Here is a 22,656-nt window from a genome sequence, read left to right on the forward strand (position 1 = left end):
CAAATACACACACACACAAAGCATTCGTAATCCAGTGTTGCAAAATATGCAAAGATTGATACAGGTTCTGTACCAGACGTTTACAGATGCAAAGCAGAATGCAAACATGGAAAGGAGTTACTTGATATTGTTGCAGGATAATTTGCAAATAATGTTCTTAGTTCAGTATTAATCTAAAGTCTCCCAGCTGCAAAACGAGGGTAAAACCAGAGCAAAATAATGAATTTCTCAGAGGAAAAGCTCCCACTGCTTTGAATGGGATTACTTTATGCTGCTGTTGTTTGCACTAAATTTGCCCAAGTTTGAAGCAAAACTGATCACTATAAAGTCAGACGAGCGTAATATTATTTATCGTATTTCAATATTTCTTCAGCTTAGAGAAATGTTGCAACAATGAACAAATTCCAATACTGAAATGGAAGGTAATATGGTACGGATGTGGAAAGCAAGTTGGATTTATACGGGGATTAAATACATCATTTAGAGTGTAAGCTCTTCGGGGCAGGGACTCCTTTTTCCTAATGTTACTTTAATGTCTCAAGCGCTTATTCCCATTATGTGTTATATTATTATGCCATGTATATTGTTGCTGTGACACGCTATGTACCTGGATGGTGCTATATAAAAGATACACATACTGTACATTTCTCGTTTCTAGAATTTCAGTGGGACAGTAGCCATCAGTGTAGATAAGTAAAACCAGAGCTTCCATAGAAACATGCAGGATATCCTCTCCATAGGAAAGTAATCAGCGGGCACTGCTTGTACAAAAAATGGCAAGAAAGCTGGACTGTGCAAAAAATATAAAAGCCTTTATTGGTTCCCGGCAAACATGGATAAAAAAGGGGAGGAGTCCCCCCTCAGCGCTCTGACGCGTTTCGTCCGCACAGGGACTTTAACATACCAACCCTCTAGTGCAGGTAGAATTCTGAGTAGACACCCATCGGGGTGTGCAGCTCACATGATAAGCAATCAGCGATGGACAGCGCTGTTGGAACTATATAGTCTGCACTGGATGGGAGCTGGGGGAGAGGTATTTTGGAATCAAACTCAGTATTATGGCTATCAGGGGAAAGGAGGATTTTTTGGGAATCAGGTCCTGGCTCCAGCAGCTGTCTCAGGACTGAGTGACATACCCAAGAAACCTATTTTGTTTTGAGCTGCCTGATGGTGCCAGTGACCATAGTATACCTTTTTTAAGTTTGTTGACCACAGGGCCATTGGTAAAGCAGATAGGGAGAGGAAAAGCTCAGTACCCCTTTGTTGAAATACAAACTGGCTGTAGTACCCCCCCCCCCCCCCACCATACTTCGAGCCCTCACTACAATGAGCATTGGGTCTGCAAGTAGGATGATAAACTGAAATCTATTTGCTCATAAGTTGAGCCCCTCTGTGCCAGGAGATGTGCAGTTCCTCCAGGATTTAAGGTGCTATGTGCAGCGTATTGAGCCTATAGTCCGACAGGTAATGTTTTGGTGAGGGCCGGATGTGATTGAGTTTTGCCAACAAGTCTTTTCTGGAAAGATCACATACTTCGAAGCTGCAGCAGCACCTACTGTGATAAATGGCAGTGTAGATAAAGCCACACCGATTATAGAGAATTGGAATGGATGACTCATATAATTGATGCACAGATACCGCTGGCATTTCCAAATCTGCCCATGTTTACCCACAGCAAAGAGAAAAAAAACAGAAGTGATATTTATGTTAAATAGACAAGCCAGCAATAATCAAACATGCACACAACCTGAAAAAGTGACTCTACAAGACAGGTTCCTCCTGTCGCTTAAATAGCACACACTGAGTAAACCAAGTCGCTTAAATAGCACACACTGAGTAAACTGCAAACCAAGATTCTAGGTGTATATGCAAATAAACACGGTTAGGGTGCCCAGTCACAGAACCACAGCAGTAGGTTTGCCCGGTGATGCTATTTACTGCAAGGTCACGGTTTGATATCCTGGCAAAGTAAAATTAATGCTACTTACGGATCCGATCGCCCTTTCTTCTCATCCACCACTGCGAGGTCCTTGCACTGCGCCACGTAAATCTGAAACTCGCGATTCTTCTCATCGTAATCCAGAGAGAACTGAACCGTTCCCTGCGCGTCCACACTGCCAAAGTCCCCGCTGTACACACTGAGCACACTATTACTGACCTGCCGAGAGGAACACGCTTATTATCCTAATTGTGGGGCATAGTCACTAAGCCATGCTAAGCCAGATCACGCACCGTGTGCTTGGATTACCCTGTTTTTGGGTGCAAGCCAATGTAGCATTATGTATAGGATATTGAAAGCAGTCAGCCATGATACGCCTTCCCAGACATGGTTGGCATTTTAGGACAACAAGCCAAGTCCGGAAAATCATGACCAAAAATATAACACCTACCATGGAACGCACGCTGCTGTTCTTTGGTCGCAAAAGGATTTTAACCCCTGCTATTCTGGGAAGTAATTCCCGCAACCGATATATCTGCGTGCCAGCTACCTCTATCGCATGGGCGGCCAACTCCAGTCTCAAGGGCCACCAACATGTCAGGTTTAAAGGATATCCCTGCTTCAGCATAGGTGCATCAATCAGTGGCCACTAATTGAGCCACCTGTGCTGAAGAGTCACCTGTGCTGTCTTCGACTGAGCCACCTGTGCTGAAGCAGGGATGTCCTGAAAACCTGACCTGTTTGGGGCCCTTAAGGACTGGAGTTGGCCACTCCTGATGGGGTGGTTTATACGTACTGAAGATACCGATGCCATATCGGAGGAGTTGCTGCCACTGCTGTGCCTTCTCGCGTGCCTCCTCAGCTGGAAGCTGATTTCAGAGGCAGTGTCAGATTCAGTCTGAAAAAATGAGAAGCAGAAGAGAGGAACAACGTGTTTTAACAATCTCACTCTAAACCAACGCAGCCCCGCCAAACGGGGAACTGCTTTTAACTCAACAAGAAGACCACCAATACTCATCAGAGGCTCTAAAGCAGGGGTGGCCAACTCCAGTCCTCAAGGGCCACCAACAGATCAGGTTTTAAGGATATCCCTGCTTCAGCACAGGTGGCTCAATCAGTGGCTCAGTCGAGGCAGGGAAATCCGTAGTGTCTGATCTGTTGGTGCCCCTTGAGGACTGGTGTTGGGCAGTCATCGAGTGACCCACTGATTGAGCAAGCTGTGCTGAAGCAGGGATATCCTTAAAACCTGACCCTGGGCATCCTGGAGTTTAGCTGCAATAGCACTCTTTACATGTGAGAGATTAGGTAGATTGAGAGAAATCATCTCTTATTCTAATAACCTGGGATCTTGCACGGCCGTCTCTCCTTGCGCGGGTCATCCAGCCGAGAAAAACGCGTCACAGAATTCAACATTGTCCTGAAGACCGCACTCAAAAACAGGATCACATCAAGGCCCCCCTCGTGAGTCCCAGAAAGGTCAAAAACTCAGCATTGTATTCATAATAGATTAACAATGTGCTAATATTCTGGGGCTGTATCCTTTGATGATAAATTCTTGGGACCAGTGGCGGATTTAAAAAGATGCCGCCCTAAGGCACTTACCTGGGTGCCATCCTCCACCTCCAGCGGCATTTGGCGCCCACGCCATCCCGTTGCCATGGCGATGCCGTGTGACATCCCGTTGCCGTGGCAACGTGACGCCGTGTGTGACGTCCCGTTGCCGGCCACGCATGCGCGCTCACCAAGCGTCGATTTATGCAGACCCCAAATTTTGGCGCCCTAGGCCGGGCCTGTCGGGCCTAATGTCAAATCTGCCACTGCTTGGGCCTATTCTATGGTGATGTGATTCTGCCTTAGAAGGGGAAGCAGGGCTGGACCGCACTGACGCTGAGGCTCGCCTGCTGAAATCTGCGCGATTTCATGCCCATGCAGGCGAGCCAGCGGGCGCTATCGGGAGGCGGGGGGAGACTGAGTGAGGTGGGGCAGTGACGTCGCTGGGCCAATCGCCCGCGACGCACCGACGTCAACGTCACGGCGCCGTGACTTTGACGCTGCTCCACGCTGATTGGATGTTTTCAGCAGACAGCGCTCTGAAAAACAGTTTGGCTGTCGGCTGAAAAATCCAGCGCCTCAGCACGCCTGCAGACGCTCGCGTGAGGCCCCTCTAAAGACATCCTCATGGAGGATGCAGAGGCTCAGCGCGGAGCGTCCGCACGGCTCAGCGCGGCCTGTCCTTCTATGGACTCGGCCTTAGAGTCTGGAATTTATTTAATCATGCTTTATTGTATGGAATTGAGGAAACTTTTATCAGGAACAAAAATGTGACATCGATGTTGTAGAGGTAAAAGCCATTAACTCCATTCTTTGAGTACTGAGGGAAAGGCGATCAAATGTTCTGACAGGAAAAATTCTGTATTAAAAAAAGGAAGATATTTAGATAAGGCAAGTTATGAAGTCTTCCATGAGTCCATAGAATAGTTTTTCTTTACTAAGCCTATTTTCATGAAAAAAAGGTCAACAAAAAATGCACTTAATGAGTTTTACCTCTACAACGATGATGGTTTTTAACTAAATATGATGGTGTTCCTCGTGATACAGAAAGAGTCCCTAATTAGCAGTCATTTACTTGGTTATGTTCACTCCCATGTTAGAAAACTGTAGGAGGAATTTCCATCTGAGGTGAGAAGAGTGGCAGAGAAGGGGGAGGGAGCAATCATTTTTATTGTAAGACCATAAATACAAACCATATGAGCCTGAGCAACTGGACTATACAAGATGTATGAAAGAGTGGAGAACCCTCACTCCCCTGCAACATGCATGCAAACCTCATTCTAATGTGGAAAGTGGCTAAAGTGCTCAAATGCAGGTGCAATGAATAAAATAAGCCAAACCACTAAACCAGGGTACTAATAAGAATAATATAGTACTTAATGTGCAATAGTATGGGTACTATCCTCCTGAAGACAGGTGGTAGATGGTACAAGCCCACTCACCCTCAGTCTCATCGGCAGGTTCCCCTGAAAATAAGCAATACTCACATCCTGGTAGTAGGTAGGCAGGCTGTACAGCTACAATTATGCAATAACAGGAAAAGGGAGACCAAAAAGCGCACCAGCAAAAACGGAGCAGGAAGGACCCAAAACGAAAAAATGATTAAAAGGGCACTTTAATGTGACAAGAGACCCATCCAACGCGTTTCGAACGTCACAGCGTTCTTTTTCAAAACCTCATTCTAATAATGAACTGTTCCAGGCTAACGTCCACCCTGTGTGTTATAGTCAGAGCTATATTGAAGTCACAGAGTTTGTTTGGCCTGTGTACACGAGAGACACTTACCTCGGATAACAAGGCCGGAGAAGATTTGCTCAGGTCTTTAGCCCGGTCAGGCTCCAGCAGCTGATGAGTTAAGGTTTGAGGTTTGTTATACGCTGAAGACAAAACCAAAGGAGGAAGTGAAAATACATACATATAACATATACAAGATCATATGTGAAAGAACACGCATAGGTTAATTCTCACGACAGATACTGTATGTCCTTTACAACGTGGTTCGTTTTAAGATTTGCTCCCTCCAAAGGATTTTGAAACGGAGCCTGTCTGACATACTGAACCAAATGTTTCTTTTGCCAGAATAATGTCTCTCTTGTACAACGTGGACAAGAGACATCTTGTTTAGAAAGGAAAGGTATACCGGGATATACCAAATAAGTATACATGGGAAGGATGTTGATCCAGGGAATAATCTGATTGTCAATATTTGGAGTCAGGAATGAATTTATTTTTCCCCTTATGAGATATCATTGGATGATATGACACTGGGGTTTTTTGTTTGCCTTCCTCTGGATCAATAAGTAAGTATAGATATAGGATAAAGTATCTGTTGTCTAAATTTAAGATAGGTTGAACTTGATGGACGCATGTCTTTTTTCAACCTCATCTACTATGTAACTATTGTATGTATATGTAACTTTTCATAGGCTGTGCAATGATATTTAAAGCGAATCGCAAAGTGTTGTGAAGAGAGATAACAAATCCGTTCAGTAATAGGATGAAAAACAAGTTATGGCGAGCCGAGAAAGTGACAAACCCTTCACCGTACAGTGTACAGCAAATAAAAATACCCTGTGTGAGCACCTTCACACGTCTCAGAAAGGTGTGCAAGGCTGCATTCACCATTATCCCACACAGTGAGGGCTCATTTGCATACCATTACCCAGAATCCCTTGCTTCAGTAATAGGGTACGGTTTGGACCCTAGTCTCAATAAGTTCATACTAATGATTGGCACTTTCTCCCCTGCTTCGCTTTTCCTACAACTCGATTTGTTTCGTTTTGGATTTGTACCAAAGGATTTAACAAAACATCAAAATAAGCCAGGAAATGCGAAAATAGCATAACACAGCATGTGAAATGCTTCAAATAAGTGTAAGACCATACAAACAATTAGGAAACAAAAATAACAACGTTGAAAAACCTAAAAAAAATGTAAAAATGTGGCAGGAAACACCTAGAGGTCGGCGCTTGGTTTAGTGTTCTGGTTTTGGTTCTAAATAGTTTTGGGGTCTTTGTTTTGCATGTGATTTTGGAATGTAAGGTTCCGGTAGGTTCTGATTGACCCATCACACTTTAATTAGTGCAGAGATGTCAACATCCAAAGACAAAAGCCACTAGCTTTGGGGGTTCTGAACCAATAATACAACATTTGAATGGACAAAAATCGGTGGGACTTCCAGAAAATCAGTGAGTTGACATGTGTGTTATTAGATATATTAGACCAGGGGCAGCCAACTCCAGTCCTCAAGGGCCACCAACTGGTCAGGTTTTCAGAATATCCCTACTTCAGCACAGATGGCTCAATCAGTGGCTCATTCTTCGACTGATTGAGCCACCTGTGCTGAAGCAGGGATACCCGTAAACTCTGATCTGTTGGTGGTCTGGCGTTGGCCACCCCTGTACTAGACCAAATGTTTCCATAGTGTATATTTTGCATGTGAGCGGTCCCCTCATTCTAATAAAATAAATGCTTTAAAGCTGGCTGTTTTATATTTGGCATCTCAATGTGCGGTAGGAAAAGGACGTGGAAGAACAAACAATATATTTGTATAGTAGAGTGTAAGGTACGTGTTATAGGCTTGGCTTCCTGTCTATACAGACCAAGGATTGCTCTGTCATGTGCTGGTCTCGTTAACGTGACTCTGAAAACGGCTAATGATTCTCCCGAAAGAAAATACAGAATAAAGGGTTAATGTTACCTTCTCTAAGGCCTAGAAAAGATCAACTTAATATGCCACAGCAGCCTTATTCGGAAACTCAATCCAAGATAACCTAAACAGCTTGTATGAAGCTGACATGTTTGGGAATAAGATCCAGGTTCTTGTGAGACATTACTGCTGACTGGAACAGAATGATAAAAAAAATCTTAGGTACAAACTAACATTGCAAGAAATATTAGTCTTATTTAAAGATGTCAGCTACAGAGGAGCTTTGAGCTGTGAAATAGTGCAGAATAACCAATGTTAGTGCAAGGAAAAGCTGCTCAGTTCTGCCATTTTTAAAGGGCGCCTTTGTTAACCCAGACTGAATTGTTTGGTTGAACCGTCAATAAACAATTGTGATCCTCGGAAAACGTACTTTCAGTGGTTGTGTAAATATTCACCATGCTCCTTGCATTGCTCATGCTCTTAGCCCGAGATAAAGCGATTTCAGGATATTCATGAACACTGCCGCCTGTAGGATGAAACAACGTGTACAAGTGAGTTAATGGGACAATCCCTCCTAGGACCAAAGTGAATTAATTCCAGTGACATCTTTAAGGCGTCTCATCTGGGCAATTTATATCTTTTTTTTTTTAACCTAAATCTGAGAGCTATATACGTTATTGACATTTTTTTTTTAAAGTTAAATTTGGGAGGGGGTTGATTTTCTCTGGTGCCCCCATTCGTGTGAGGTCTCTGTGTGAGGTCCCCCCTCCCTACCTCCCTTTATCTTTATTGGTTCTCTGTTAGGGACAGGGTTGAATTAAGAGAAAGAAAACCCAAGATGGACAAACACTTCCCCATTCAGAGGTCCCTAAGATATTCAACTGGCCGCCTGTGTGGGATTGCACCTTTAAGCCTTTATCAACAATTGAAGATGTGAAGAAGTTGTTAGTTAATTCCTTTGTAAGATAGAAATTAATAAGCAGTGCTGCGCCTACAGACACCTTCCAGCAGGGCTTTATGGACCATTAAAGTGTCTTATGGCGTAGCACTTAATAAATATGGCCAAACAAACCAAAGAAAGCTACAATTGCATTCAATGGTTAAACAAGGTTGGGTTACCAACCATCCCTACTGATTTTTAATAAAGCACTTGTGCCTCTGTGTTCTCGATCATCATTCATCATGACTGGTTAACTTGGGGATGGAGGAACTCATGAAAATTGCTCTAACACAGCTCAGTATCTCACTCCATATCTAGCTATATAATTCTGAGCACTGGAAATACAGTAATAGCAATACCATTTTCAACTTCCGATGACGCTTTGCCTGTCATGTCTTTCCTTGTTTTGTCATCGTCCTGAGTTACTAGCGTGCTTGGTTCCTCAACGGAGGTGATAGTATCAATTAAAATCTGAACCCTGCTGTGCAATGTCTCCTGGAAATGCTGTCTGGTTTCTGATAGAACATATTCTTCCACGGAGCTCGGCCCCTCTGGCTCAGAGATACTGGCGAGAGTTTCCACCCTGGGAGATGTGGCAGGATCCACCATCCTCTCTTGGTGACTTGGAGGAGCTCTGATGGGAAGCTTTGATTTCTTGGAAGATCTGCCGGTACCGCTGCTCTCCTCACTATGTGAGGTTGTTCCGTTGCTTTCCGACAAAGAAACCCTTTTAGAAATGGGGGAGCCTTTGCTTTTGCCATAGGTAGCTCTTGGTATTGAAGATGATGAGCCTTTCCTTGGCGGAGCCACGTAGAACTGCTCATCTTCACTAGAAGACACAACTGCTGTTCTTTGGGGGGGATGCCTTATCTTGTGTGGAAGATCGGGAAGAGGCTTCTCCTCACCATTCTGGCTCTTGTTGGGCTGCAGAGAAGCAGAACTATTCAGTACAAATGAATGCTTTGCAGATGGCTCTTGTGAACTCTTCATGTCGGTCAGCTCTTGGTCCGAGTTGTTGTTGACACATGCTGCAGTGTCTGCTCCTTTTTCCCAAAATGTCTTAAGTGTCATAAACTGGCCCCTATCCAGGAAGGATTCTTCCTCCTTTGGTTTATCTTTCATTATATTAACGGTGAAATTTGAGCCCGATTTGAGCTCTTTACCAAAATCCGCTTCTGGCGAGGATAGACGCCGGTTTCCAATTGCTTCAATCTTCGTGGCACTGCTATTCGACTGATCCAAGTGCAATGTAAATTCAGGCCTAGATGCTCCTTTGCTTGGTTTCATCTTGACTGGTATCTTACTGGGGCTGCTGCCTTCTTCCTGTGAACTTTGTCTCACGGGCGAAGCTTTAGTGTCGCTTAGAGACCTTTCCATTGGTGTGGAATTCTCAGATTCATTCTCATCGTACGCTGACAAACTTGTTGGGAAGATTGGCGGAATTTCATGTCCCCCTGCAGAAAAATTAAATTCTAATCACTGAGTTTTAAAAAAAATTATGTTTGATATATAATATAATTATTGAAACGGCGAGCATTGCTCGGCTGTTAATCCCAATAGGCAAATACAATCAGGGCCTTTTGCAGCACAGAAAGTCTACACGTCCAAAAATCAGGACATTGAAGAGCTGCGAGAGTTAATTTTCATATATTCTTCATGTGAATCAATGTGATTATACACATGGCCAAAATCTATGATAAAAAATTGTATCCAGACTACACACTACGTGTCAATATTACGCGGTATAGACCAGGGGTGGGACGCGACAGAATGTGGAATGATCCTTGTGATGATGCTCTGGGATCAGCCTCTCCAAGGCCCCCAGCTCCCCTCCGCTGAGGGACCCCCCCCCCAATGTAATACTCTAAGAAGGGGAGGGGGGATTGAGTGAGAGCAAGAGGGGGAGATAATTAAGTGAGAAGAGGGAGGGATTGAGTGAGAGGTGAGGGGGGAGATTGAGTGAGAGGAAAAGGGGGGAGCAAATTGAGTGAGAGGAGGGAGGGATTAAGTGAGACAGGAGGGGTGAGGATTGAGTGAGAGATGGGGGGGATTGAGTGAGAGGAAGAGAGGGGAGATAATTGAGTGAGAAGGAGGAATTGAGTGAGAAGAGGGAGGGATTGAGTGAGACAGGGAGGGGGGCGGAGAACAGTGGCATGTCTAAAAAAAGGTTGGCCACCCCTGGCATGAACCGAACCCAACCGATGTTGGGGTTAAGAGTTATATTACCGCCCAACTTTACAGACCCTCAGTCACTTGAAGGCTCCAGACCCTCAGTAAGGTTTAGCAGTTATTCATTGCAACATGAACAAGGCACACAAAGATTAGAATGTGTCCGTTATTGGATCACAGTTCTGCACTTGGCTTCTTGTGAACTGGGAAAGCAGAAAAATAACAACCACGTCTACTCTGACACACACTTTTGTTTAGAAGCGGATTTAAAGTACACATCCTGCGAAATGTGAAATCTTGTCATGTGTAAACACGAATAAGCCTGCTTTACCTTTCCCACGCAGTTCCAGTGTTTCCAATGTTTCAGTAGCGAGAGACGGACATACACCAATTCCACTGTCTACTGGCGAGACATCACTTAGTCTTCCCCTCTGTAAATAACACGGATATGTGAAATAACAAAGATAATGTGCTTCAAAGACACTTAGGGGCTCCACTCTATATCCACTGAGGTGGACAATTGGGCAGTTTGTGGCCAAAATTCCCTATTGAAGATGATGGGGAATTCCATCGGAGAACAGCCCAATTGTCCGCTTGGGTGGGTACAGGAGAAGCCCCTTCCCATTTTAGCTGCCTATCTTTATTAAGAGCGCATTGCAGGTCTGCATATTATTTTCAGAAACATGGTAACACTCTGCAAACCATTTCTTTAGTCCCCCAAGGAGGACTTTTAATATGGGTTTTAAGAAGTTGTTTCATTAACCACTCTGCACGGGTGACACTGAATTAGAATATGTATTTCGCCTGCAGGTTCATTCTTCACATCTGCGACAGAAGTCCCAATGTTTCTATTGAATATTACTGTTGCTCATTGAGCTCCCAAATATATGCCCATCAGACACAAACCCTACTCAAACTGATTATACAACCATCATTTAAGAGGAAAACTGGAGGCAAAGTATGATGAATTTCCCGTTATAATTTTTGATTCCGTCTTTAATGAAAACCAACTTGTAGTTGAAAAGAAGCAGAAGATGCTCTCTGCTGCATTCAAAATTAGGAATAAACTGATCCAGGCTGAAGTTTGTTTTTATCAGGACATATACTAAGGAGACGCCTTACATGAAGGGCGGTGAGTTCATGGAAGAGCCGCCCACAGAAATGGCAGAAGCTAATCAGTAAGATTCAAGAATAACTGGGATTAACCCTGAAGAAGAACAGGAGAATGCTCAGTGAGTAAAGACACTGACTCTGGCACTGAGTGTGAAGCAGGGGAACCTGGTTCAATTCCCGATGTCAGCTCCTTGTGACCTTGGGCAAGTCACTTTATCTCCCTGTGCCTCAGGCACCACAAACAGATTGTAAGCTCTGCGGGGCAGGGACTTTATGAAATAAAGTTATTATTCAATATGAAAGACAAACTGCTCTAATAGGAGCCTAGGTAGACTGGCTGCTTCCTTATAGCCAGTTTACGTAAATAAAATAATCTGTTCCCTTTTGCTACCTGTCTCCTCCTGGCAGTGGCTAAAGTAGCCATTTACAAGACAAGGAAGCAGCGTTTGGAGAAGGGGGTCCCAACGAACATCTAGGCAGTGTTCCGGGCGCTGGTGCACTCCCGTATTCGGGCAGAGTTCACGTACGCCGAGTCTGCTGGGACGGTTTCGGAGTTTGCCTCCCAGTGGGCGTTAGGCGGGGTGCTCTGCTCGGTATCCCCCATCATGGGTTCTTCTGAGTTAACCCTTCTTTTTTAAGTGCATTTTTTACAGTGCACTTGCTGATTCCCTTATATATTTGTTTGACTGGTTTTTCTTTGTTCTACTTGGCAACAAGTAGAATTGCTGTTTAACTGAATTGGCCGGCTTTGCCGGCCAATCAGTATTAAACCAGATCAAAATAGGCTACCTGTCTCCTGCCCTAAACTTCCCGTAATGGCAACATCAGTTCTGCACATCGCAAGCTGTGCAGAAAGTGAGGGCCTGGTGCAGATACAAAACATGGAAGATGTTTCTGGAACAATTACGTGGACACAAAATGTACAGAGTGCCCAGTCTACTCGGAGGAGATACAATATGTAAAAAAAAACCTGGTTCAGTCAACATGATCCTTTCAGTTGAAGACTGAGCCACCTGTGCTGAAGCAGGTATATCCATAAACCTTGATCTATTGGTGACCCTTGAGGACCGGAGTTGGCCAGTAAACAATTAAGCCACCTGTGCTGAAGCAGGGATATCCTGAAAACCTAACCAGTTGGCGGCTCTTGAGGACTGGAGTTGCCCACCCCTGCTTTAACCCATTGAATGGCAATTCAATTCTTATTGCTAACTGATGTCTGCGTACAATCCCCATATAGAAAACGTACAAAACGCTGCTTGCCTTATCCGCTGCACAAAGTAAGGATTGCTCAGCCACTGGCAGAGTCGGCTTTGAGTGGGACAAAGCTCTGCGTCTGTCTGCATCGTCCTTAACATCACTGAGCCTGTGATTACACATAAAGATACTGTGTATCAAAACAAGTGCATTGCTTTTAGAGAGGAAAGTTGCATTTTGGTTCTGCTGGCTTTATTACAGAACTAAATCACAGGTTAAATGAAATAACAATTGATATGATATAAAGTGTCAAATAATTACCATGTCATTTTTAACACGTCTATTTTTACATGGCAAAAACAGACACATTAAACATTTGAATTACAAAATAAACAGGACAGGTATAGGTGTGCACCGTTCACAGTTTATTAACACTGAAAGCTGTATATTTGAATCAGAATAATGATGATGATATTTGTTGCTTCGACGGACGAAATTTGCTGCCATTTTTCACACCCACTAAAAAAATAAACCACTATGACAATCACCACCTTGCAGCGTCCCAGCAAATAAAGGTTAATATAATGTCGCTTAGATTGTAAGCTCTTCGGGACAGGTTCTAACTTTGCTTTATGTCATCATTTACCTGCTTGCGCTTATCCCCAATGGTTTGCCATTTATTTACCCCGTATTGTAGTTTTGTAAAGCGCTGTCAGCATTATATAAATACAATTATACATACATCCATGTTACATGATTAAACCACGGATACAATGTAACGGTGTGTTGCTGACAGCACAGAATCACACACGTACATGTGTCCCACCTGCTAGCGAGGGCTGGTCTGCACTCCTAAATTGAGGTAATAAAGGATTACCTTTCAATTCCGCGGTCCACGCGTGGTTGTACAGTGGAAGGCAGTAGACTCTCTTCTTTGCTGTCACTTGCGGTTCCATTACTGTGGGCTGGGGGGGAAAGACATGTATTTTTTAATGTTTAAGATTTTTCTTGAACACATTATTCATTACTCCATTCATACATGAGAGAGAGAGAGAGAGAGAGAGAGAGAGAGAGAGAGAGAGAGAGAGAGAGAGAGAGAGAGAGAGAGAGAGAGAGAGAGAGAGAGAGAGAGAGAGAGAGAGAGAGAGAGAGAGAGAGAGAGAGAGAGAGAGAGAGAGAGAGAGAGAGAGAGAGACAGAGAGCGTAATTGTGCTAAGTGAAAAACAACTGCCCATATTTCTTTTAAAAGTTTAAGAAACAGAAAGACAGAGTTTTTTGCTCCACCTGACAATGATTAATTTTTTTATTGGTTGCGGCCATTTTATTTGACGTTAATATTTCTTAAGAAATGGCAAATTCTAAAAAAATGCTATTAAAGAACGTGCGGACTACAATAAGGGAAAAAGGGGAAAAAGAAGATTTTCACACAAAAATGGCAAACAAAAGTGAGCAGAACTGCACCTTTAACATAAAAAACGTGACCAGTCACACAGCTTACAGCCCTGACACATCTGTCAGCGCCCTGTCAGCGCCCTGTCAGGCTGTGTCACGTCACTCCGATGGGTGTCACTGAACCTAATCCACTCCAGGACTTTGGTTTAGCCACTTCCTGCTCAGAGCAAGTCATCTGATCTGGGCAAACATAGGAGGAGACCAGCAGGCGAATAAAGGGACATTTCTGCTGTTTGCACTGGCACAGACCCAGCCTGTGTTACCCAGGTCCTACTCGGAATAAGTACCGACTAAATACTACCAACATGGCGCGTCTGAAAGGGTCTGCGATGCTCCATTTCCTGGCATAAAACTACATGTTATCCTACCTGGGAAAGTGAGGCTGCAGCAATAAAGTGTGTGGGATCAAAGGAGAGGGGATGCCTTACGGAGATACAATGTGACTTACTGTATCAATGGTGCAAAGGGTATGGGGTAAGGCAGGAGTGGCCAACGCCAGTCCTCAAGGGCCACCAACAGGCTAGGTTTTCAGGATATCCCTGTTTCGGCACAGGTGGCTCAATCAGACTGAGCCACCTGTGCTGAAGCAGGGATATCCGTCGTCCCTGATCTGTTGGTGGCCCTTGAGGACTGGAGTTGGTCAGTCACCGACTGACCAACTGATTGAGCCACTTGTGCTGAAGCAGGGACATCCATAAAACCTGGCCTGTTGGTGGCCCTTGGGGACTGAGTTTGAGACCCCTAGTTTAAATGATTTGAGAAAGCAGCCTTCAAGTGATCAATAAAGCACTGCAGGAGTTGTGTTATTTCGACACATAACATATATCACATAGTTAGCAGCTGGTATAACTTGGAGAGATCCTTCTCCCTCGCTGTTATTTATAGAACTCCTCGTTATAACCAGCGAGGTGTCATTTAATCAAGTAGATCCCATTAACCTATTTGCTGCCGACTGGAGCAAACGCCAGCTGCAAAGAGGCGTGAAATCTCTCTACAGAGTGCAGCAGATATTACATGTAAACTCTCAGCCAAATACCTGGTAACCAATTAGCTAGAAAACTATCCCAACAGGATAAAAAGGGAGTTCCAAATAAGTTCAGCATCACACACTGGGACCTCAGGAAGTCAGCACTGCTGCTGCTGTGTTATACACAGGTCATCTTAATATCAGCACTGCTGCTGCTGTGTTATATACAGGCCACCCTAATATCAGCACTGCTTCTGCTGTGTTATACACAGGCCACCCTAATATCAGCACTGCAGTGTTATACACAGGCCACCCTAATATCGGCACTGCTACTGCTGTGTTATACACAGGCCACCCTAATATCAGCACTGCTGCTGCTGTTATACACAGGTATGTGTTATTCACTAGTACTATTCAGCATCGCGTAGCTTTGTATTAACAAACCAACAGATCAGGGATGACGGATATCCCTGCTTCAATCTTCCACTGAGCCATTGACTGAGCCACCTGTGCGGAAGCAGGGATATCCTGAAAACCTGACCTGTTGGTGGTCATGAGGACTGGAGTTGACCAGCCCTGTCCTATATATATATACAAATGTGCAACCTGCCCTGGGACTTAAATGAAGCAAAAGCAGTGAAATGTAAGATTAAATACAAATCTCACGTGTGGCGCATCTGCGCGCCTCTGACAGATCTGCAACCCTGTCTTTCCCTATTTTCGCTTATCACAGGGGTGCGCAATCTTTTGGCGCTGCTCTCCCCCCAGTGCTCGCGCCCCCTCATACCTTTGTGCTGGCGTCAAATGACGCAGCGGGGTCATGTGACGTCACACGACCCCGTGGCATCATTTGACGCTGTGTTGCCATGGCGACACGTCGCCCCAAAGTCGGATGATTCAAGGTAAGTGCGTTACAGAGGCCTCGCGCGGTCCACCGGCATTTTATTTAAATGCCTTGGGGAAGAGCGCAGGAACTCTGTAACCGCCGTCCCCCCCACCCCCCAAATAAAATTTTGTGCCCCCCCGTTTGCAAATCCCTGGCTTAGCATACAGTGCTTTCATTGCAGCCAGGGATTGTGGGTAATAACACATGCAAATGAGCACAGTGTGTCACTCGACTTCTTATCCATTTTAACATGGGACCCTATACGCTTATGCCTGCCGCATTACACAGCTTTTCAGCACAGCGTGGCTTAAAGAAGTGCAGAGCCAGTAACCCTACTCAAAGACAGGCCAACCAGAAAACATTGTAAGATTTCAGTCGGTTTAAGAACAGGTAGGAGCACTGAAAGGGCATTTCCACCATTGACGGGCAGATAAACACGTTTATCCTGTTAGACTCCCCAATTGTTTATAATTATTTCTACATTTGGTTTGGCACGTACAATAGAGTCAGCTCGAATAATCATTCATATCCGTTGGAACACAACAGAATCGCAAAAAAAAGCTGATAGTGACGTGCAATGTAATATTATATCCGACCAATGTGTGCCTCACTATCAGCACTTTGTTATGCTTCTCTTCTGTTCCATTTCCAGTTTGTTATGTAACTTTCTTCCTGTAGTGGAAGTTTTTTTCTTTATAATTTGGACAGTACACAGGGTTTCTTGGTGTCCAGTATTGAACTGGACTGTCCTGTATTTGGAGACTCTGTCCTGTAAAAAAGTTAGACATGTATGTGTATACCGGTATTACCTCTCTGGGCGTGTATGTGTATACCGGTATTACCTCTCTGGGTGTGTATATGTGTATACCGGTATTACCTCTCTGGGCGTGTATGTGTATACCGGTATTACCTCTCTGGGCGTGTATGTGTATACCGGTATTACCTCTCTGGGCGTGTCTGTGTATACCGGTATTACCTCTCTGGGCGTGTATGTGTATACCGGTATTACCTCTCTGGGCGTGTATGTGTATACCGGTATTACCTCTCTGGGCGTGTATGTGTATACCGGTATTACCTCTCTGGACGTGTATGTGTATACCGGTATTACCTCTCTGGGCATGTATGTGTATACCGGTATTACCTCTCTGGGCGTGTATATGTGTATACCGGTATTACCTCTCTGGGCGTGTATATGTGTATACCGGTATTACCTCTCTGGGCGTGTATGTGTATACCGGTATTACCTCTCTGGGCGTGTATGTGTATACCGGTATTACCTCTCTGGGCGTGTATGTGTATACCGGTATTACCTCTCTGGGCGTGTATGTGTATACCGGTATTATCTCTCTGGGCGTGTATGTGTATACCGGTATTACCTCTCTGGGCGTGTATGTGTATGCCGGTATTACCTCTCTGGGCGTGTATGTGTATACCAGTATTACCTCTCTGGGCGTGTATGTATATACCGGTATTACCTCTCTGGGCGTGTATACCGGTACTACCTCTCTGGGCGTGTATGTGTATACCGGTATTACCTCTCTGGGTGTGTATGTGTATACCGGTATTACCTCTCTGGACATGTATGTGTATACCGGTATTACCTCTCTGGGTGTGTATGTGTATACCGGTATTACCTCTCTGGGTGTGTATGTGTATACCGGTATTACCTCTCTGGGTGTGTATGTGTATACCGGTATTACCTCTCTGGGTGTGTATAGCGGTATTACCTCTCTGGGAGTGTATGTGTATACCGGTATTACCTCTCTGGACTTGTATGTGTATACCGGTATTACCTCTCTGGGCGTGTGTGTGTATATCGGTATTACCTCCCTGGGCGTGTATGTGTATACCGGTATTACCTCTCTGGACATGTATGTGTATACCGGTATTACCTCCCTGGGCGTGTATGTGTATACCGGTATTACCTCTCTGGACATGTATGTGTATACCGGTATTACCTCTCTGGGCGTATATGTGTATACCGGTATTACCTCTCTGGACATATATGTGTATACCGGTATTACCTCTCTGGCGTGTATGTGTATACCGGTATTACCTCTCTGGACATGTATGTGTATACCGGTATTACCTCTCTGGGCGTGTGTGTGTGTATACCGGTATTACCTCTTTGGACATGTATGTGTATACCGGTATTTCCTCTCTGGGCGTGTATGTGTATACCGGTATTACCTCTCTGGGTGTGTATGTGTATACCGGTATTACCTCTCTGGGCGTGTATGTGTATATCGGTATTACCTCTCTGGGCGTGTATGTGTATACCGGTATTACTTCTCTGGGCGTGTATGTGTATACCGGGTATTACCTCTCTGGGTGTGTATATGTGTATACCGGTATTACCTCTCTGGGCGTGTATGTGTATACCAGTATTACCTCTCTGGACGTGTATGTGTATACCGGTATTACCTCTCTGGGCGTGTATGTGTATACTGGTATTACCTCTCTGGGCGTGTATGTGTATACCGGTATTACCTCTCTGGGCATGTATGTGTATACCGGGTATTACATCTCTGGGCGTGTATGTGTATACCGGTATTACCTCTCTGGGTGTGTATGTGTATACCGGTATTACCTCTCTGGGCGTGTATGTGTATACCGGTATTACCTCTCTGGGCGTGTATGTGTATAGCGGTATTACCTCTCTGGATATAGTGACCGGATCGGCTTGGGGGGGCCGCGGGATTTCACAGAGCAGGGAGAGAGAAGGGCTGCTGCTAGGGGGCTGGGCAGCTTCTTCCATCCTGATTAGCTACTGCTGGATAATGCAGCCAATCAGGAGGAGGTGTCAGGAGCCTGAGGTTGGGGCCAAGTAGAGGAGGAAACAGCATGGAGCGAAGAGTGTGTGCGGAGCATGGAGCGGAGAGAGGGGTGTGTGTGTCTTGAGCGTGTCGCACCTTTCACTATTGTGTGCAGTATTTTTGGAGAAGCCGTCTTGCAATCCTAACAGTGCACTATGATTTTATATTGACATTTTTCTAGTTATTATAATTTTGACACTGAAAGCACTATTAGTAGTTATGTATATTAAGATATATGCTTTAGGATTGAAATGATCATAACATAGAAGACATTACTGTGTTTCTGAATATAACATATTAATTGTATTTGTTGGTGATTCCTTGGCACATTTTTGTTAGTTTCCTTTTTTTATCACCCATGGGACCTAATCCTTTTTTATTTCTTAGTTTATTTTTATACTTTGGTTATTGTGCTTCTCTGTACCAATTTAATATTTTTCACATGTTTAGTATGGGGTAATATTCAGGAAAACAAAATTATTAGTAATAGTCGGTATGGATTTATGAAGGATAGTTCGTACCAAACGAACCTTATTTGTTTCTTTGAGGAGGTAAGTAGGAATTTAGACCAGGGTAATGCAGTTGATGTGGTCGACTTAGATTTTGCAAAGGCTTTTGATACGGTTCCACACAAGAGGTTGGTGGACTCGGTAGAAATTTTTGCACCTGGATTGAAAACTGGTTGAAGGACAGACAGAGAGTTGTCGTAAATGGAACTTTTTCAGGTTGGGCTAAAGTTGTGAGTAGAGTACCTCAGGGATCGGTACCGGGACCCCTGCTTTTTAACTTGTTTATTAATGACATTGAGGTTGGCATCGAGAGCAAAGTCTCCATCTTTGCTGATGACACTAAATTGTGTAAGGTAGTAGAATCATAGGAGGATGTAATTTCTCTCCAGAAGGACTTGGAGAGACTGGAAACTTGAGCAGGTAAATAGCAGATGAGGTTTAATCTGTTTAATACAGATAAATGTAAGGTTATGCATTTGGAAAACAAGAATAAACAGGCGACTTACAAATTAAATGGGGATAAGTTAGGGGAATCCTTGATGGAGAAGGATTTAGGAGTGCTTGTAGGCAACAGGCTTAGCAATAGTGCCCAATGTCATGCAGTAGCTGCAAAGGCAAACACGATCTTATCTTGCATTAAACGGGCAATGGATGGAAGGGAAGTAAACATAATTATGCCCCTTTATAAAGCATTAGTAAGACCACACCTTGAATATAAAAGAGTACAGTTTTGAGCACCGCTCTATAAAAAAGACATTATGGAACTAGAGAGAATGCAGAGAAGAGACACCAAATTAATAAAGGGGATGGAAAATCTGATTTATGAGGAGAGACTAGCTAAATTAGATGTGTTTACATTAGAAAAGAGGCGTCTAAGAGGGGATATGATAACTATATACAAATATATTCTGGGACAGTACAAGGAGCTTTCAAAAGAACTATTCATCCCACGGGCAGTACAAAGGACTCAGGGCCATCCCTTAAGGTTGGAGGAAAGGAGATTTCACCAGCAACTAAGGAAAGGGTTCTTTACAGTAAGGGCAGTTACAGTGTGGGATTCATTACCCATGGAGACTGTGATGGCAGATACAATACATATCTTCAAAAAAAAGTTGGACATCTTTTTAGATAGGAAAGGTATACAGGGATATACCAAATAAGTAAACATGGGAAGTATGTCTATCCAGGGAGTAATCTGATTGTCAATAGTTGGAGTCAGGAAGGAATTTATTTCTCCCCTTATGAGATATCATTGAATAATGTGTCCCTGGGTTTTTTTTTTGTGCCTTCATCTGGATCAATATACTGGAAATAGAACTATAGGATAAAGTATCTGTCGTCTAAATTTAGCATAGGTTGTTGAACTTAATGGACATATGTCTTTTTTCAACTTCATCTACTATGTAACTATGTAACTATGTAACTATGTAACTATGTAACTATGTAACTATGTATGTCCTCAGTGGCATGTTTTCGATTGAGCCACCTGTGCTGATCCTGGGATATCGTTAAAACATAACCTTTTTGGGGGACTGGAGTTGAGCACCTGTGTACTAGAGCAGGGGGGAGCGCAAACTGTGGGGGGGGGGGGGGCATGGTGGTTACAGAGATCCCGCGCTCTCCCCCAAGGCATATAAATGAAATGCCGGGGACCGCGCAAGGCCTCTATAACTCCCTTACTTTGGCTACTAGCGACGCATCGTCATGGTAACCTGGCGTCAAGTAACGCCGCGGGTTCTTGTGACGTCGCGTTGCCATGGCAACGTGATGTCACATGACCCCCGCAGAGTAGTTTGACTCCAGAGCCGAGCAGGGATGGGGCGGGGGGGGGGGGGGGGGGTTATGGGCACGGGCAAGGGGGGAGCGCAGGCAGTGGGGCGCAGGGGGAAAAGATTGCACACCCCTGTACTAGAGCACAAAGTAAATAAGGGGAGATAGTTTACTTGTTGGGACACAATCTGAGTAAAATCCCTAAGAATGTGAATGACACCCTAATTATAAATGTCGCCCTAATTATACGTCACCCTAATTATACATGTCACCCTAATTATACATGTCGCCCTAATTATACATGTCACCATAATTATACATGTCGCCCTAATTATACATGTCGCCCTAATTATACATGTCGCCCTAATTATACATGTCGCCCTCTCACTGTTTGTGGCGACATGCATGATGTGCAACAATACTGACATCCTTATATGTTGATACTTTACTAATAAGTGCTTCCCCCAGCAGCCTCTCTGTTTCTCCATTAGGCTCCGGGCTCGACTCTCACTGCTGCACGCGCGCGTGCGCCTGGCGGCACTTGCACCGACCAAAGCCGCGATCTGTGGTCTGCAGGTGTGCGATGGGATGCGCGAGGAGGAACAGCCATGGCGGGGCATATCTGCCCTGCCATTGGCTGCCCACCGGGCACGTGATCGCGTCGCAGCACGGGAAGACAAACGTCTTGTCGGCCACTGGAGACCTGGGCTTAGGGAGAGGAGGCTGGGCGACAAGAACTTACCTGGCGTTCGGTTTTTCTTCCTCCGTATGGAGGCGCGCAGCAGGTCGGAGCCTTGCAGGTCCTCTTGGAAACGCCGCGCCTTCACGTCCTGGAACCACTCTCCGGTGACAAATTTCTTCTTCTTTTCGTCTTTGAGAGAGCCCTGCACGCGCCTGGAGTGGAAGTGTGCGGGGAAAGGACGTTATTCTCAGCCTTTCCACCGCATCGCCTTTTATATAAACAATGCAATCTGCTTTATATATGTATGTCACACACACAGGCTGCGCTTATAGTGCCGGCGGTCGCAGCAAAACAAATGCATTGCTGCCGTCGCGTGCGCTTATAGTAGAAGCGACGCGACATAGCGATGGATTTGTCGCGATCGCTGGAAGTCAAGTCAATTTGATTTTTCCAGCGACCGCAGCCTGACGTCACCATTGCCTTCGCGTCGCTGTCACTATAAGCGCAGCCTTAGTCATGGGCTGTTCTCCTGTTATGTACCCGCACTGTAACCCTCTCAGTGCCAAGCGGGTTTAAGAAACCCCGTACTTTTGAGTACAACATTGGCACTTATCCTATAAACATGTCGCATTGCATGCCCTGCGGACTTTAATGGGGGTTTCTGTGCGATGGGGCTGGATTGGAGGCATTACACATTATAACAGGGGTTTTCAACGCCAGTCTTCAAGATCCCCCAACTGGTCAGGTTTTTATCACTGCTTCAGCACAGGTGGCTCGATCAGTGGCTCAGTCTGAGCCACCTGTGCTGAAGCAAGGACTACTTGAACCACCTGTGCTGAAGCAGGGATTGATTAAGCCACCTGCACTGAAGCAGCGATATCCTTAAAACCTGACCTGTTGGGGGATCTTCAGGGCTGTAGTTGAGAACCTCTCCATTATAGAATACGGGCCATTGTATTGGTCTACAATGAAGCAGTCTGACTACCGGTATATCAGAAACATTTTTGGCAAGATTAGGT

At 44.7% G+C, this 22,656-nt stretch overlaps 1 protein-coding gene across 2 annotated transcripts in view; it reads right to left on the reverse strand.

The window, feature by feature from the left end:
- LOC142467568 (synaptotagmin-like protein 2) overlaps nucleotides 1–22,656 on the reverse strand; it is a 65,460-nt gene that overhangs the window by 12,222 nt on the left and 30,582 nt on the right. For both annotated transcript variants that reach the window (XM_075573444.1, XM_075573443.1), the window contains exons 3-11: nucleotides 21,698–21,849; nucleotides 13,433–13,520; nucleotides 12,622–12,724; nucleotides 10,580–10,679; nucleotides 8,439–9,533; nucleotides 7,570–7,665; nucleotides 5,276–5,367; nucleotides 2,736–2,837; nucleotides 1,989–2,158 (exon numbers count right to left, since the gene is read on the reverse strand). In XM_075573444.1, coding sequence (XP_075429559.1) covers nucleotides 1,989–2,158; nucleotides 2,736–2,837; nucleotides 5,276–5,367; nucleotides 7,570–7,665; nucleotides 8,439–9,533; nucleotides 10,580–10,679; nucleotides 12,622–12,724; nucleotides 13,433–13,520; nucleotides 21,698–21,849 — 1,998 coding nt within the window. The remainder of the gene's footprint in view (nucleotides 1–1,988; nucleotides 2,159–2,735; nucleotides 2,838–5,275; nucleotides 5,368–7,569; nucleotides 7,666–8,438; nucleotides 9,534–10,579; nucleotides 10,680–12,621; nucleotides 12,725–13,432; nucleotides 13,521–21,697; nucleotides 21,850–22,656) is intronic.

This window comes from Ascaphus truei, chromosome 16 (genome assembly GCF_040206685.1).
Source record: "Ascaphus truei isolate aAscTru1 chromosome 16, aAscTru1.hap1, whole genome shotgun sequence".
Taxonomy (NCBI): Eukaryota; Metazoa; Chordata; class Amphibia; order Anura; family Ascaphidae; genus Ascaphus; species Ascaphus truei.